This window comes from Clarias gariepinus, chromosome 22 (assembly GCF_024256425.1).
Source record: "Clarias gariepinus isolate MV-2021 ecotype Netherlands chromosome 22, CGAR_prim_01v2, whole genome shotgun sequence".
Classification (NCBI taxonomy): domain Eukaryota; kingdom Metazoa; phylum Chordata; class Actinopteri; order Siluriformes; family Clariidae; genus Clarias; species Clarias gariepinus.
In genome coordinates, this window is record NC_071121.1 from 3,129,763 (window position 1) to 3,147,672 (window position 17,910).

Genomic DNA, 17,910 nt, shown 5'->3' on the forward strand with positions numbered 1-17,910 from the left:
CACATTCTTGTGTGTGTCATAAACATTGACTTTTTACAGCTTCATTATCAAGATGCATGTCCAACACGGGCGCTGGGTGTATAATCGCGTCAGCAGTGTTTGGTGTTCATTGTGAAGGTAACCTTCTGCTTTTACAACTTCGCCAAAGGCAAACTCAGAACTACGAAGTGCCCGGACTATAGCGTGTGCTGAGTCGCTAATAAAAAGACATGTCTGGGTAATTATGTTTGTCGTGATATATTGAACGCAGAAACGAGAACGAGCTGCCCGGGACGTCTAACAGCTGTGTGTGCAGATGTTATCGGACCTCTTGTCCGAGGCAGTAAAACAGAAACGGGTCATTTTAACAGGTAACAGCTGTTCACGGCTAATTTGTTCAATTACTATGAGAGATAGGCCGAGGATGTTTCAGTGTTCCGAAGGCCTGAGATGCAGCGATGACATTTTAACTTTGCATTTATGAAGGAGAAATGGCTGTGTTAAAGCACGCGTCTTTTAACCTGCTTTTTTATCACTTCAGTCACCACGTTATACTCTGGAGGTGTGACATTTCTCAGCAATAATCAGTGAATACATGTGTGACTATTGTGTTTCATTTGAGTGTCAGATTAGATTTGTTATGGGGGCTGGTGTTATAGTGTTGGAGACAATCTCAGAGATCAAAATAGAACTGCATATTAATTCGCTAAAGTTATTATATATATACAGTATATCCTCCAGTACTGTCGCCTTGCACCTCCAGGTTCCGGGTTCGATTTGCGACCAGGATCGATTTCCGTCTCTGTGTGCATGGAGTTTGCATGTTCTCCCTGTTCTTGGTGGGTTTCCTCCGGGTACTCCGGTTCCCTCCCACAGTCCAAAGACCTGCATATTAGGCTAATTGGCATTCCCAAATCGCCCGTAGTGTATGAATGAGTGTGTGAGTGTGTGTATGTGTGTGTCCAGCGATGGATTGGCACCCTGTCCAGGGTGTACTCTGCCTCATGGCCTCCAGTCCACCACGACCCTGTATGCTGTATAATGCTGTATGGACGATGAGTGAGTGAGTGACCGAGTGAGTGAGTGATCTTCTCTAACAATAAAAAACTGTCATAAATGTACAGCAAATCTACATATACGGTGCAGGGTAGTGATGGGAAGTTTGAATCATTTTAGTGACTCGGTTCTTTGAATCTCGTTCATCAAAATGAACAAATCTTTTTTTGAGTCATTTAGTTCATTTAATTCTTTTGATCAAAAAGAAACTAAAATGTCATTTTCAATAAACAGACCCCCTACACGTCTACATACACAAATCTTAGCTAAAGTTCCAGTAATGAAAATATTACAATGCAGCTAAGAACATATTATAATAAACAGAATGAGTAGCTCCCCTCTCATATCTTCCAGTCTGAGTCGATGTTTCTTTTGAATCTATTGCTCCATATAGCGTCTCCCACATTTTGCGATGGGAGTCATGTGACAAAAGAACGAACGACTCGAAGTAGATGAGTCATTGAGAAAGAATTGCTTAATTCTGTTTACTGTACATAACCTACAGAGGTTTTGCGATGATTTGTGCATGCGCGCCCAGTAGAAAATGAACAAATCACTCTCCGAGATATTCGTTTATCTGAGTCACGTTAAAGATACGTTAAAAATGAACGAATCAACTTTGAATAGATAGGTAGATAAATCTATTGTTTGCCTGTTTTCCAGGGAGAAATTCACAGATTTGTCACAATTAGCAAGAAAGTTATATCCAGGAGTATTATTTTTTTCTTGAAAAAAAAAAAGGTATATATTTTGAAAGACATGTCTTTGGCAGTTAACCGTCAGCCTTCTTTCTGTCACCCAGTGTGTTACGGTGCTCTCATTGTAATTTAAGGTAAAGTAATTAATTCCTAAGAACTCTGAGATTCAGTGTGCTCAGTCTAGATATGGTTCTTGCAAGATGATATGGAGGCTGTGACAAAGTGTATTTTTGTCACATGTATTTTAAATAAAAATGTACTCTTTAAGCAAAAAACAAAAACAAAAAATGTTTATACAGCATAGAATATAGAGTACTCAGTACCTTTTTTAATTCCCTGTGCTGTGAACTGTTAATATTAGCAGTGTTAGCTTTAGGCGGTTAGCACAGATGCGACTTCACCACTTTGAACGTAGCATTTCAGCGGCATAAAGATGTGACGCGCCTCAGCGCCTTCAGAGTTGAATGTTTCACCAAAAATATGAGACTCGGCAGCTAATTATCACTCCTTTTGTAAGTTCAGCTCCGTGTTAGCGTCTGCTCTGACGTGGCCCCCACGAAATCTTCACTTTCATCTATCATTAACCCTTAGGATTCGTTCTGGGTCAGAACGACCGTCTTTATTTTTGTTACTTTACTGTAAGTACAACGATATTGAAGACGTCAGTCCGGTTTATACAAGTAGGTGGAGATAATAATCAAAGGCTGCATTATTTATATTCAGACTGAGGGAAATTTTTCAACATGATATCTGCAAAAACTGACTTTTTATTGAATATAATTCACTTCTGCTTCATCCTCGGTTTAGTTAAAGTGATGTTAAAATATTTTGACATATTTAGACACCAGGCCTTGATTCTTGCAAGAAATCAAATGTCTTTTTGAACTCCGTCTCTGAAAGAAAAAAAAAAAAAAAAAAAGACAGTACTCAGCAATTATGCATGTCTCCTTATAAATATTTCAGCTGCGATTGAGGCCATGCTGACTGAAGCAGTTAATAACCTGCTTTTAAGGTCAATTTATTATTATAATCTGACAGCTGTGTTTGTCTAAGCTGCTTGAACACGGACCACAATCAGGGCCGGATTAAACCGTAGGCTATGAAAAATGTAGGGCCTTAAAGATGAAGATTTTATATATGTTATGTAATGAAAAAGTGTTGAGTTAAGCATGTATGATGATGACTTAATACTGAAATTGTGCAAATTGATATTAAAAAAAAGTAAAAAGTTACGCGAGGTGAAGTTTTGCGATCCTGAACTTGGATTAAATCCCTTTCCTTTGAGTGGGATTGTTTGGAGCAAGGAGCAGAATTAAGCCGTATTTTCTTCTGAGAACCTGGAGGGAAACCACAAAGCGGTGGTGAAGCAACAGTGCTATCCACATACAGTATCCATTTTCTGTACTGCTTATTCGACATAGTGTCACAGACGATGTAGGGAATATTCCAGGGAGTTCAGCGAGACACACACACACACAACCGATTTGAAAACACAAAAAATTCCACAACCTATGTCATTGGACTGTTGGAGGAAACCGGAGAAGCCAGAGGGAACCAGTGAAGCACAAAAATGATAAGTGGACATCGTTCAGGCCATTTACAAAACATAAACTATGTGACTGCAAGTAAAAAAAAAAATTTGGCTATGACATCAGACAGCATGTAAGACAATCTATGGCAGTCTATGTAGGACCAATTTGTTTAACAGGAAGCGGGAAGGAGGCCGACCTGAGTGCCCAGACCAGTGTCAGCGATCAGGTTATTAAAAATGAGCGCCAGGCGCTGTGAGCTGCATGCACACAAAGATATTCTCCAGCACGGAGCGATGTAAATTTTCTACAACGTCCGACAGTTTCCTTCCATGGTCGCTTCAACGCTCCACGCTTGCTAATATCTTTGTGTGCAAGCAAATGACAGCTCGTTTTTAATGAGCATGCTTGCTGATAATGCTGCGTGCGCTCACATCGGCCATCCTCACACTCTCTGTTAAACATACAGCTGAAATGCCGTACTGATTCCTGCAATGTTCTAAAACACATCTGCTGTGGAAAAAAAGCTTGTTTTACAGTCTTTGTAAAAATCGTAACAGTTCCAGAACTGCAGTGCTTCAAAGGGAAGGATTTCTGCTAATCAAAATGCTTTCATTGCGGTACGATAACATCAGTGTTTTCCACTTTTGCAGTATACCTGTGTTTTCTTTTCCAATGCATTTTAATGATCATCTTATCATCACGTTAAAGCAGAGACATCTAAACATTTGCAATTAAGTTTTGCATTTGGCTGTGAAGCTGAAGTACCTCATACAGTATATTAAGGGAATAATCACACTCATATCACCGGTTACATTATCCTCCTAGCTTCAGTGTGAGGCTAGAAAAGCTTCAGCACATAATATGTCCACTGATGTGATGCAGATTTTTTAGCTCTAACACGCTGACATTAACCTCATCAAGGATTTCGGATAGGAATCGTGTTCATTAGTCAAATATTAATTATCCAGATCTGAGAAGGGCACATGCAATTTTCCAAAATACCGTTTGAAAAGAAAATGAGCACAAATGCTGCCTAAGCATGCTGGGATCGGTGAAGTATATTTATGAGGCTGTATTGACCTCTTATGGTGAATTTTGGCACAGCACTTTAAAGAAAGGAAGGAAGAAAGGAAACTCTACTCACTCACTTACTCACTCACTCACTCTCTCATCGTCTATACCGCTCCATCCTGTATACAGGGTCTCAGGGGGCCTGGATCTTATCCTATGGGACTTAGGGGACAGGGTGGCGTACACTCTGGACAGGGTGCCAATCTATTGCAGGGCACACACACACTCATTTACACACTACAGGAAATTTGAACGGCAATTAGCCTAATCTGCACTGTGGGAGGAAACAGGCGAACCTGGAGGAAACTCATCCAGCACAGGGAGAACATGTAAACTCCATGCACACAGAGGTGGGAATCGAACCTGGCTGGGAATTGAACCTGCTGATTAAAAAATCTGTAAATAAATTCAGGGGAGATTTCTATTGGGGAAAAAAGCCCAAGCGCACTACTAATGGTCTAAATAAAATTGTTCTAATGAGCAAGTTGGACATTTATATATATATATATATATATATATATATATATATATATATATATATATGAAGCTATCATCACTTATCTGACAAATTTTCCACATTTAATTTTCTCTGATATGCTGTTTAGAGACTTTACATATTTCAACGTTTAATATTACCCAGGGATTTTTAGTCTCTGCTCAGCTTGCTTAAATCGAGATCTTTATCTCTGTTTTAAAAAGACAGTGTTGTGAAAATCTCTTGCATACGCTGATCAAAAGTTTGTTGTTCCAGGGCTGTTTTGTGAAATTGAGCAAAGAAAGAATAAGAAAATGCAACACACTCAGAGAAACCTTTAACGTGTTAAAATCCCACTGGGAGTTTGTGGGATGGTTGGGGGATTTGTCTCTCTTCATTATTCCGTGGTGCTGCTGTGTTTTATAGCCTGTGAGTAAAAATAACTGTCATGAGCTTTAGCACTCTTCAGTTTTAATTACGTTAAGAGTGGGTGAATTTAAATTTCTAATGGGTTTGTTTGTTTGCTTGTTCTGAGACATATAAAGTACTCAATGTTTGATATTTAAAAATGAATGCAGTTAGCCTAGTTGAGGAGTTTTTGGACATTTGTTTATGTTTATGTTGTACATACAATACAGACATGTATGTGCCAAATAAGCTATTGCTATCATTTATGCAACACGGAAGTGACCAATCTCCCTTCCTTAAAAATTTCAAGTTGCTAATTTCAGCCATTTTGAAGGGCCGATTTTATATGTGCCCCAAAAATAGTAATTTTTCAGTGTCATTCTATTCAATTATTTCAGGTAATAATCCTTTAAAATGAAAATTGTTCACATTTCTTCATAAGTATTAATACTAAAACTGGTGTAAGCTTTTAAAAGCACATGACCTGTAGAAATTGTTGCTTAAATAATTTTTTTGAAAAAAGTTTATAAAACAAAAAATCTGTAGTGCCCGTAACCATGTCAAATTCATGTTACAATATGCATTTTACAATAATACACTTTTTTCAGGTCTGTGTATTTTCATGTGAAATCTAGGTACTGTAAATAGGCCAAGCTTCATCTGAACAGTTAAGATCATTGAAATATTTTATTTAAAAAAAAATTACAAACACTACAATGAAATTGTATTTAGTAAATAAATGGATAGGCAGAACACTGATTTAGTGCTTAGCATTGTCAGTTTCACCTCGGACTCTCTGTGAAGTTTGCATGTTCTCCCCGAGCTTGGTGGGTTTCCTCCCACAGTCCAAACACAGGCAGATTAGGCTAATTGGCGTTCCCAAATTTCCCATGGTGTGAGAATAAATTTTTGTTTGTGCGTGTGCCCTGAAATGGATTGGCACCCCATCCAGGGCGTACCCTGCCTTGTGCCCTACACTAGGTCTCCTGGGATAGGCTCCAGATCCCTGCGACCCTGTATACAGGATTAACTTCCTCCCTAAGTCTCTCTACATTGTCTTACAGTTTTGAAATCAAAGTGTTTCAGAACAAACGTGGAACTGTGGGAAGGCACCCTCATTATTCTTTTTTTTTAATTTAGAATGATTTTTTGACAAATAAAATAACAGAGACTTTAACAATGTTAGTTGTATTTGTATTGTGAGATTATTGTTGATGTCTCTCAGTACCCGGGGTTCACCTCCAGGAAAAACCTTGAGTAAAGTTATTTGTCACACAGGCTACAGGTCTCCAACCCTGGTCCTGAAGAACTCTCAGCAGGGAAACCAATTTGAAATGTGTAGTTTAGTTCCTGGACCTTCCAGGACATTGGGAGCCTGGAGTCTGTGTGAGTGTTATTTCCTTCATGTAGTCCTTCATGATCTTTCACCTAAGGAGCACATTACATAGAAAAAAATGATCTCTTGGCAATCACAGAGCTGTACTCTGATTGCATAACATCCTCTTCGCCAGTAGAGGGCGCTCAATGAACAATAAAAGAAAAACCTTTACACGATGTTTGAACAATATATCAGTTTGGATTCCTTAAATAATAATAAAAAAAAATCAGTCTGATTACCTCACCTACTCTGTATAGAGGGTCGAGGGGGCATGGAGCTCACCCCAGGAGCACTTAGGAGCTATCACTGTTTTGCACCTACAGGGTTATGGGTTCAAATCTCAGGCCATGCACATGAGTGTGTACAGGCATGTAAAAAGCCTAGTAAACACAGTCACTAGTGTGTGTGTGTGTGTGTGTGTGTGTGCGCGCGCGCGCTTGGGATTTCAAAAGGCTCACTTCAACTTTCAAAATTCACTTCATGACTTTTTTTTTTTTTTTTTTTGTATTTTTAGGATCAAAGTTACTTAATGAATTAATTGAAAGTCCTGATAATTATATAACCATTATAGGAATGTCTTTCCTATTAATAAAGTATTCATTATCTATATCTCTACCCCCTATGTATATCATCGGACTCGACAATGCGGTACAGGTGTGCCGGCGCGAGCGAGGGAGGGCGTGGCTTATCCGCCAGCCCTCCGCCCTATAAATAAGGCTGCGCGTGAGGCACCAACTTCTCCCTGCTGCTTTTGTGGATGGAAACGTGGTCAGGGTTTGTGTTTACCACCAGCTGGCGTGTTCAGAAAGACTTCTCTCGTTTCTCGGGTTCCGCTGAGACCCCCAGGTGCTGACCATGAGCACGGGCACGCCTTACATCGGCAGCAAAATCAGCCTCATCTCCAAGGCTCAGATCCGATATGAGGGGATTTTATACACTATTGATACGGACAACTCGACTGTGGCTCTGGCTAAAGGTACGACTTCTCCTTCCATGGGGATGAACATGTGGGTTACATTGGAGTTTGTTCGTTTATTCGTTGGTGCCGGAGCCTGTGAGACTCTGTGCAGTGACGTCATTTAGAATTGTTTTAATTTAACTGATCATCTGAATCAGGTGTTCTTGAAGCCCTGCTCCTAATAAAGACAAATGTGTTCTGATCTGACCTTTCTATTTATTCTTTTCCTTTGTTTTAATACAGATGGAATCCTTTTTTTTGGGGGGCTGGGGTCAACTTTCTAAAAGCCAAAAATGTGGGACCTTGAAATAAATAAAATTAAGAACCAATCCTATAGGAATCTGACAGAATTGCATTGACTACCCTAACTTTGTTTCCTTGACGAGGCACATCAGCATAAAATTTTTGAAGCAACAATTTCGCTATTGTACAGATGTGTTTCAGGCTTTGTACAACTTATTTATAGACTGGGTAAAAAGAGTTGCTGTTTATCGTTAATGTTTCTAAAGAACATTGTGTTCTGGCTTGATTGATCAGTGAGGTCCTTTGGCACTGAGGGACGACCTACAGACCGGCCTGTGCCGCCACGGGACGAGGTGTTTGATTACATTATCTTCAGAGGAAGTGACATCAAAGACATTACTGTCTGTGAGCCACCGAAACTACACCATGGACTGCCTCAGGATCCTGCAATCGTACAGGTACTTTTTTTTTTTTTTTTTTTTTTCCCAAAGATGAGCTGCTCTTTGAGGTTAATTTCCCTAACGTGTCTTCCTTGACTTTTAGTCATCTGTGGGGAGTTCGTCTTTACCGTATGGCCCCCAGGGAGGGTACAGTCCCTACAGGAGCATGATGCCACCATATAACCCTCTCGCTGCAAGCTCTCTGTTGAATCAGCAGTATGCTGCTGCACTAAGCCTGGGTGAGAAATGAAGATTTAAAAAAAAAAAAGTTTTTATTGTAAAAGCTTTCTGGTTTTCGGTGTTCCAGTTTCAATAGAATGATTGCTATGCAATTAATACAACATGGTATTAGTAAAAATTGGCAATTATAAATTGTATTGTGTTAAGTGTCTAATGTGTTCAGTAATTAAGCACTAAAACCCTTGTGGGTATAATGTTATGGGGGAATAAGTGGCCAGGTTGATTTGTTATGTAACTGTAATTTCATAGCAAATGACTCATTTATGTAATGATGCATGTTTTTATGTGTTTTATAGTTGCAATCTTTGTTCACTTTTACTACTTTGCCCACGGCATGTTCATGAAACAAGTTTGTTCCTGTTGAAGCAGCTATAAAGTTTCTTAAATCTTGAAGTTAACACACAAATACTGTATAGCTTGTTGGAGAAACACTAACTATTGCAACCAGGGGTGCCGTTACAAAGTCACTCTTGCTATAACTCACTCGGTAAATGTATACCAATGTATTTTCTCGATGTCTCTGCTGCACAACTAAGATGGTCTTCAGTTCTTAATGTTACAACCAAACATGGTGAAATTTTGAATTGTGTAATAGGTACTTTTTTTTTGTGTGCAATGTTTTGCCCCAGGAGCCAGCCTGCATGGCCCTCTAAGGAGAGGTCCTATGGTCGAGCAGGCTGTCCAGACGGTTCCTGCTGAAAAAACAGCTCCAAAAAAAGGCTTGGTATCGCAGCAGCAGGGCCGTGAGAGCAGCAGGGTACAGCGAGGCAGAGGAAGTCCCCAAACACAGAGGAGCTTCATGCCTGGGAGTAAGAGCTCAGATACATAGTAGCCCAAACTTCTTGCAGGTTTGAGTTTTCGAATCCGTTGTGCTGGCAGGTTATGGTATCAGCATATGCTACCATAGTGTGAACTGATTGTTTTGCATGTAAAAGTCAAAATGACAAAGAAGATTGTTTGCAGAAAGTGTGCACATGTAAGTCTTTACATGTTTAAAAGTGAATATTGTACTCGAGATCTGTGGCAGTGTCTTGGGTAGCAAGTTCAAATTGTATGCATGAAATGGCTTTGTAGAACATCTTGGTAGGTAGCATGGTTTGATGAACAAATCCAAAAAGTGCAAAAGCTTGCGTCCCCATAGGTTTTGTACATAACTTGTATATTTTATTCTGGGAGGGAACAAAATGCAATCCCTTAATTTCATCAAACATGCAGAAAGACAATGGCTTGCAATGTAATCTACAAAGGAATGAATGTTTGTTAATCCAGAGTTGTACTGGGTTTTCAGAGTTTGTTCATCTAAAGACGTATTTAATGCTCCAGTGGCATCATTGGTGTGATCAGTTTTTAATCAACAGCAATTAAAACATGTCTCTGATGTTTGAGAAGTGGGTTTATGTTCCCAGTTTGTATGAACATTACTGTGTTGATGCGTCCGAAAGTTTTGCTGTAATTGTGACACCACAGGTGACGAGGTACATTTTATGCTTCAACCTATTTGCCATGCCTTTCAATTTACTCCTGATGAAATGTCATGCATGCATGTCAATGTAGGCGGTGCATGAGCCAATTAAATCTAGCATTTGGCTAGTAATAAGTGGCATTTGTCTGCGCACTTGAAGTTTAAATTATAGAGCCGTTCAGCACTGAACATTAGCCATTCTTTTTCAAAGTCCCTGTAAATGCAAGTCTGTTTTTAAATTGTATTTAATTTGATAACTTGATAACTGGAGACACAGCAGTGAGAAGGTCTGCATGATTAGCACTAACCTTTCCTACATGGAAATTGTAAGATGGTTAGTTGTTGTAGCAGGTACATTTTTAAAGCATACAGTGGTTATTGTAGGGTGAGGTCACTTAAAGAAGCTGCTTAGATGAGTTTGTGATCCTTTAATTGCCTTTGTGTTCCTCTCAGTGGCTGTTCTGTATAATTTCATATTGGTCCCTTTTAAATTTGATGCATTTTTGTTTTGATGAATCAGTGATTGTGGATGTCTGTTTTGGGTAGATGCTCAGCAAGGAGATGCACAAGGGCAAAGTCAAGCTAATGATGAGAACCGACCACCACAGAGGAGGAGACAAGGTACTGTAATTATCCTCAAGAAAGGGATTTGGGACATGGTTAATGTATTAAAACTCAAAATAAAATGGCTCTTAAGACAGGGCATCTTATAATGAAGTTAGTCTGGTTGCTGATTTAGCACAATCATTTTTTTTTATGAACTTATTTAATATACATCCATACATTACGATTGGATAACTTGTTTTCCTGCAGGCAACCGGCGATCCCGAAATCGCAACAGAGGTCAGATTATTGTAGGGAACGCAAAGCCCACTACCCTTCAGTTCGAGTCAGACTTCGATTTTGAAACTGCTAACGCGCAGTTTAACAAGGACGAGCTCATCAAGGAGGTCCAAGACAGCTCTGAAGTCAAAGGTTCGTGAAGCAGCTGTTTGTTAGAACACTATCATTTGATCTCCTGTTGAAAGCTTTGTACCTTCCTGCAGATAAGGAGGAGAAGGAGAAATCGGACTCTGGAGTGGAGACCCAGAACAGTGAGGGAGCAGTGGACGAGGAACCGTTGGGCCCAAAGTGCTTCTACAACAAGTCCAAAAGCTTTTTTGACAACATCTCTTCGGAACTGAAATCAAGGTATTTTAAACTGGTTATATTTCTTTTCTCCTCTACAGTATCTTGGGACTGTACAATGGTGTCCAAAGCAGTAGGAAATCATGTCACGAATCATAGTTCACGGTGCACAAAATGGTGACATCACTAATTAGGTCAGCTTATCTGGCTGAAGAGTTGTGATAATTAGGATCAGCTGGTTCAGCACAACACGGAGCAGTGATGGATTGAGTCAGTGACCGAGTGTATGGCAGACGTCTTTTAAACTCGGCACAGCTGCCTTCAGCAGGTTTTGGGAAAAGAGAGGGCTCAACATGGAATTTCATTTCTGAATACTTTTGGCAATCGGTATTAATTACAAGGGTTCACAGGTTGCCATTATCTGTGTCAAATTTTAAGGGTTTTTTAATTGTACATCTTTACATTAAACATGCCTGGTTCTGTACTTTAACATCTAAATATTAAATATGTTTTAATATACTGTCTGGCAAAAACTGATTACAGCAGTGTGTGGCCAGTTTGTGTGAAAATGATCCTTCATGCTCCCAGAACCATTCTCACAATGTGAGATCTGGAATAAGTCTGTACCATCAGGGAAGAAAAAACCCCTGAAGCAAGCCCCAGATCATAACACTGCCTCCAGAGACTTGTACAGCAGGCAAGATGGGTGCATCACTTCATTCACTTACCTTCTTATCCTGATGCACAATCACTCTGGAATACTGTAAGCCTTGTCTGGACTCCTCAAACCACATGGCCTTTCGTTGCTTCAAAGTCCACTATTTATGCTCTCTAGCCAACTGGAGCCTTTTTTTTTTTTTTTTTTTTTTTTTTCCCTGAGGAGTCTAACTAACAAGCTGTTTAGTCCCAATCCTGAGAGTTATCACATTGTCTACATAGGAGATGCTTAACCCAAACCCATTTCTTCCACAAAGTTGATGATTCTTATTTTTACCAGGCAGTGTATTAGACACATATTGGAACCATTATTTAACAAGCAATTTTATAGAAAAGAAATGTTCTCTTGTGGTACAGACTGAACCATGAGGTTGGTACCATGTTAAAACCTTTTATAATCTAGCTTAATTGTGACTTGCCATCTGTTTTGCCTGGAGATGTAAACCATGGTCACTAGTAATGTAAATGTTAGAGTCCTGGAACATTTGTATGGTAGTTTAACATCATACATGTACAGTAGGTCAGGTGAATTCTCATTAAAGTATGATTCGTTTCAGACGTACAACATGGGCAGAGGAGCGCAAGTTGAACGTTGAGACTTTTGGAGTTCCTGGTCGGTTCCTGAGAGGCCGTGGGTTTCGTGGGGGATTCAGAGGGAGGAGAGGAAGAGGAATGAATCAACAGTTGTCTGCCCAACCAGCTGTTGGAAGTGGCAGAATGTGATTGGTAAGTAATTAAGGGGGGGGTCAGCATTGATTTAAAAGGCTTGTTACTTAACCTAACCCTACAAAAGGTTAAAGTTGCACAACTTTTATTTAGTACTTTTAAAACATGAGAATTTATGCCCATGGCATCTTTGACTTCATATAGCTCCACATCACTTAACATGTCACGAACAGTGTTCTATTCTTTAATTTTGTTTCCCCTCTCTTGCAGATCTAAGATTTCATGTGGCCACAAAGTGGTTTTGTAAATAGGAAAGAGAAATCGGCTCATCTCCCCCACCCTTCATTATGATTGAATGAGTTGGGGTCCTGTACCTCAACTGTTAACAGAGATTGAATTTTCTTTTATTTGCTTGCCCAATGGATTTATTTTTTTTTTCGTTCCTATTGCTGCTTTATAATGAGTAAATGTGTTTGGATAAAGACTGTTTGCACAAACTGAAATGCACATTAGCTTAATCTGTTGACATTTGAGTCCAAGTAAAGCACTTTTATTTATGCTTTATGATGTAAATAATACAGTAATTGCATAATGTAAATTTGATTCATGTCAGCCTTTGGCATTTGTCCCCAACTGTTGATTTAAGAGCCTTTTTTGTTTCTTTTGTTTTTGCACATGAATTAACTGGGGACTTTGTACAAAAAAAAGAACCATTATTAATAAAAATGGCTGATAAACCTCAACCTTTAGTGCATTAATTGCCAACAACTGGCTTTCTGATGGCGATCATCTTGTTCAGGATGTTGCAGCTTTCTTTTTCTTATCTGCTTCCTCCTTTTCTTTCTCCAGAGCAGACACTATCTTCTCCACTTCTTCAGGCTCTAAAATCTATAGCACAGAAAGGGAAATTTACAGAAATGACTTTGTTTGAGGTTAGGATTTGTTGGTGTTTGTAGTTTCCTGTAACTGACCTTCATGGTTTCACCACGCTTCATTGTAGCCAGTTCAATATTTTTTCCACCACTTTGCACCACCTGAAAACAAGTTCAACTGTTTTAATTGTGTACCTATAGCATGGCCAACCCAATACCCCAGTAGTCCATTACTATTAACCCCCTCCATGGTGAAATGTGTTTATGACCTGGCAAATGAGCCTCATCCCATGTGAATGTTGAGGTTACATTAGTGGCCAGTACAGTGAGATCCTATCCTGGTCAATAACCAATATAATGCGGTCAGTGTAGCTCCAGTACCTCTAGCAGGGCTCTGACTGCCAGTTTTAAGACCATGTCATCCGACTCCATGTCTTCCTCTTTGTAGTTCTTCTCCAGGAATTCTCGAACAGTTTTTGCTGATCTCCCAATGGTGTTTGCCTGTGTGTAAAACATGTGGCATAATAAGACCAAAACTGTTCTAGTTAAGATGTGGTGACTACCCAATATGGTTGACATTTGAACATTGAGTTTGTGTTGCTGCTTTGCTAAATTCTTGATTCTGACAATTTCAGATGTCTTTTAGCAATAACGCTTCCTGTAGAATACTGCAGCTCCCAAATGCAAAACCAGAGACTTGTATACTGGCCACTCCACTTGTATTTGTGCTTGTATTCGGGAGTAAAGCTTTCACTTAGTTTTCCAACATTTTTCAAGAAGGTTTACATCTTGCATATTGCAAGCAGTAAGGAATGATTTGACTTGTTTTGCACATATTCCGCAAAATTGTGTATTTTGGATTAGTTTTCCCTAATTTAGACAAATGTTGCCCATACTTGAATAGTTTCAAGTCGGAATAGATGGTGTCTACAAATGGATACTAAAGTCTTAGCAAGCATGCTTAACAAGTCAACTTTGAACAGCATAGTAACAAGGTCCTCTTACTGAATAACTTGCATCTGAGTAATAACATTTTCAAAGCGTGCCATTAAAGGAAAAGGATATGTGAAGTTACTGTTAATACCAAAAAGTTTATTTCCCAATAGAATGAAAACAGGAAGTATCCAATTCCTTCTACCACATAAAGTCTAATATTACCAGTCAGTCTTGGAGGGCCGAAGGCCATGTGTTTCTTTGGAACCACGTGATGCCAGCTAACCGCATCTTTTCCGTTGGGGGCGGTGTAACACGCTGAAGCAGCGCGCTCTACCTGCTCCTTATGCTTCCTTGAGCTTAGACACCCATGGTTGGCTGAAGAGGTGTGATTAATGTGAGAAAGGTATCCCCCAACCCACCCCACAGAACGCTCGGCTGATCAACTTTCAAGACCCTCTGCTGCGGGAGGCTACAGCATCACCCAGGAAGCAAGCACTTAATTTTTTTAAAATAAGATGTTGGTATTTGGGGGGAGTCAATGTTTACTTCCTATGGGGGAAATAAACCTTTTGGGTATTAACAGTGTGACTTGTAACTGTTTTTTTCCTTTAATGGCACGAGTAATAAATTTTTATTACTCGGATGCAAGTTATTTACTATACTGTTCAAAGTTGACTTGTTAAGCATGCTTGCTAAGACTTTAGTAGCTATTTGTAAAAATAAAATCTATTCTAACTATTCAAATATGGGCAACAGTATATATATATATATATATATATATTATTCCCCCTAAAAGATGGTGTTAACAGATTTATTCAAGAAAATGTCTCATTGAGGTTAAAATAAAATAACAGGAGTTAACTGTCCCACCTTCCAGGCGTGGTATGTTCCAGAAGGGTCGGTCTGATACAGATTGGGTGTTCCATCAAAATCAAACCCCATGATGAGGGAGGAGATCCCAAAAGGCCGCCTTCCATTACTCTGCGTGTAACGCTGCACAAAATGCATGCATACATTTGTAAACAGATGTGCAGTGGTTTCATTCCTGGTATTGCATGATTTATCAGTACATGCGGAGATGTTACCTGTTTCATGCTGGAGATGTACCGTGTGATGTACTCTACAGTGACTGGATCCTCTACAGTCAGTCTGTGGCTTTGACACTCTACCCTGGCTCTGTTGATCACAATTCTCGCATCTGCAGTCAGGCCTGTAGATCAGAGGAACAAGGACAATATGTAGGTTTGCTTTGCTTGATGGAGGCCAATAATTCCTTTTAAAATGGCTGTTTTGGCCAGGCAGGGTGTAATATTAAATAGCACTTCCAAATACTGCAGAGGTGTTAAAATGTGCATTATGGGTGGTTTACCAGCAAATGCCATGAAGACGTTTTCATCCAGAGCACAGATTTTTCGCACTGTTCTGTCATCCTGAAGCATGGCTGCTGATTTCTTCTCAACCCCGAGCACAACGATGTTTTTGCCTCTCACCCCCACCTGAAAGTTCAAGATTATCAAATGTACAAAAAGCTGGAGGCACTACCTAATGAAAGTCTTACAAACTCATACTTTGGCGTTTTACTCAAATTTTATAATAGCCATTATAGAATACATATATTTTTTATAAACCTTAATATAATTAATTCAAATTGGGGGAAGGGGAGACATTTTCTTAATTAAAGTAATTTTGCCGCTTTACAATTCTGTCATCAATTTTATCTAAGATTTTAATAAAAGAGAACGTCTGATTCAACTCCAACACACTAAGTAATTATTATGTAACAACACTGACCAAAATGCTACTGTAAAACAAAAAAAATTGAACCAACCAATGTATTGTTATTGTTAATATTCTTGATGTTCTTATTGATGTCCCAGTTATATTATGGACACAAACTTAAAAGCAGTTGCTTTATAAATACAATTTCCTCATTTAAAATTAAAAATGCAAGTTGGGCCAAGGTTGTTATTGTTATTCGATCCCTCCATATAGAAACCGCTGTAGTCCAAAGGTGACCGATGTATTTAGTCCCATTTCAGTGAATAGTATTATTATTATTAGTAGTACTAAATAGTAGTAGTAGCATTTCGTTTTCAGTTTTACTTAAGCGTCATATTGTCCTAACTGTAACATGTGTAACAGTTCTTGGACAATGTGTTTCCTTTTTGTTTCATGTTTATCTCTTCAAATAATCAGAAATGATTCAGGTTAATGTATGAGGATAGATAGATAGATAGATAATCATTCTAAATCTTAAACCCCTTACCTTTAGTGTTTCTATGCCATCACTCTCAAAATCCTTTCTGCAACTTTTCTATTCCCTTCATTTTAATAAGTATCCCTTTCTTACACGTACCCTGATGTACTGTACGTGTAAGAGCTGGCAGAGACGCATGCTATGCCACTGTAGTCTGGTCTAACACTAGACAACACACTGAATCTAAGGTGACTTGACAAAAATCACGAGGTTTCTGTACTTTGTAACGTTCTGTACAGTGAGTCTCATCTCCAGTGTCCTCATTAAGACCTCACAGGCTCTACCGAGGAGCTTTTACTGACAGTACAACAGATTTAGACATTTGATCTGTGAATTGAGCAGAATTTCTCTACTTTATCCGTGCTCTTATTTGTGTGTGTGTGCGCTTTACTCACTGCAGTTGAACCCTTCTTCACCGCCTCCTGGGCATATTCCACCTGGAACAGGTGTCCGTCTGGAGAGAACACAGTGATGGCTCTGTCGTAGCTCATTCTTGATCTATACACAGCTCTAAATCTATTCCTGATTTATTTCCACCTGTTTGTCGCTGCTTTGTGCTTCTCCTCTTCAAAGTAAAAGTGAAAGTAATCTTACTGGAAAGAGGAACAGATGTGGCAGCGCCCCCGCGCGACTCTCAGTTGTAAGTGCGCTTTAAAAGTGTTTTTTTTTTTATTTATTTATTTTTTATCTCCTGCTGCTCTGTGATTGGTCAGAGGCTGCCAAGGTCGCTTCCTTGTTACTTCGGATCAAACCTTTTTTTTTTTTTCCCAAGCATTTGGTTATGAGAGACTGACAACTTAAAACAAAAGAACTTTTACAAATCACTTTCACATGTTAATTTTTGAAAAGTTTTTAACCCCCCTCCTTTTTTCACTGTTTAGTAATGATAACAAATATAATAATAATAGTGGTAGCAGTATTAATATTATCATCATTATTATTTCTCTTCATTTTCACACCTGCAAATAAAATTATTCTCCTCTTCCTTGCATTAGCTCACACTCAATGTCTTATTACGCGCCTTACAGTATTGTCTACTGTTGTCATACTTTTGTATAGAAATATTTTATGCCCTTTATAGTTTGTCTTTGTCTTTATTATTCAATTAAATTTTTACTATGTTTTACTTATTTACAGTAACAGTACAGGGGCGTAGTCATTAGCATTGTGGCCTCAATGGGGGTCAATAGTTCAAATCCCACCTCTGGTCTGTATGCATGGAGTTTGCATGTTCTCCCCGTGCTTGGCGGGTTTCCTCCAGGTACTCTGGTTTCCTCCCACAGTCCAAAGACATGCAGATTATGCTAATTGGTGTTCCCAAATTTTCCGTAGTGTGTGAATAAGTGTGTTGACCGGAGGTTGACCGGAGGTCCGACCACTGTTGTAAAATGGGA

At 39.2% G+C, this 17,910-nt stretch overlaps 2 protein-coding genes across 3 annotated transcripts; one reads left to right on the forward strand and one right to left on the reverse strand.

Annotated features, from left to right (window-relative positions):
* Positions 1-7,351: 7,351 nt before the first annotated feature.
* Positions 7,352-12,852, forward strand: lsm14b (LSM family member 14B). 2 transcript variants are annotated; one of them, XM_053483028.1, is made up of 9 exons: positions 7,352-7,573; positions 8,093-8,256; positions 8,342-8,477; positions 9,108-9,287; positions 10,487-10,561; positions 10,754-10,915; positions 10,987-11,131; positions 12,343-12,511; positions 12,722-12,852. In XM_053483028.1, exons 1-8 carry the CDS (start codon positions 7,453-7,455, stop codon positions 12,506-12,508), a joined length of 1,149 nt encoding a protein of 382 aa, XP_053339003.1. In that variant the 5' UTR covers positions 7,352-7,452; the 3' UTR covers positions 12,509-12,511; positions 12,722-12,852. The 2 variants fall into 2 exon arrangements, with proteins under 2 accessions (XP_053339003.1, XP_053339004.1); XM_053483029.1 differs by having other exon boundaries at positions 9,111-9,287.
* A 133-nt stretch (positions 12,853-12,985) lies between these two features.
* Positions 12,986-17,106, reverse strand: LOC128510611 (proteasome subunit alpha type-7-A). The gene is made up of 7 exons (XM_053483030.1): positions 16,912-17,106; positions 15,629-15,755; positions 15,345-15,469; positions 15,130-15,252; positions 13,705-13,824; positions 13,423-13,485; positions 12,986-13,339 (listed from the first exon to the last, which is right to left on the reverse strand). Exons 1-7 carry the CDS (start codon positions 17,005-17,007, stop codon positions 13,247-13,249), a joined length of 747 nt encoding a protein of 248 aa, XP_053339005.1. The 5' UTR covers positions 17,008-17,106; the 3' UTR covers positions 12,986-13,246.
* Positions 17,107-17,910: the final 804 nt, after the last annotated feature.

Excerpts from the sequence above, each read along its gene's own strand:
- lsm14b (XM_053483028.1), top strand. The coding sequence starts at position 7,453 with ATGAGCACGGGCACGCCTTACATCGGCAGCAAAATCAGCCTCATCTCC. Across the intron at positions 9,288-10,486 it reads GAGGAGCTTCATGCCTGGGA|ATGCTCAGCAAGGAGATGCA; the intron begins GTAAGAGCTCAG and ends TGTTTTGGGTAG. Across the intron at positions 11,132-12,342 it reads TCTTCGGAACTGAAATCAAG|ACGTACAACATGGGCAGAGG; the intron begins GTATTTTAAACT and ends GATTCGTTTCAG.
- LOC128510611 (XM_053483030.1), bottom strand. The coding sequence starts at position 17,007 with ATGAGCTACGACAGAGCCATCACTGTGTTCTCTCCAGACGGACACCTG. Across the intron at positions 15,253-15,344 it reads ACATCTCCAGCATGAAACAG|CGTTACACGCAGAGTAATGG; the intron begins GTAACATCTCCG and ends CATTTTGTGCAG. Across the intron at positions 13,486-13,704 it reads CAGTCAGAGCCCTGCTAGAG|GTGGTGCAAAGTGGTGGAAA; the intron begins GTACTGGAGCTA and ends ACTTGTTTTCAG.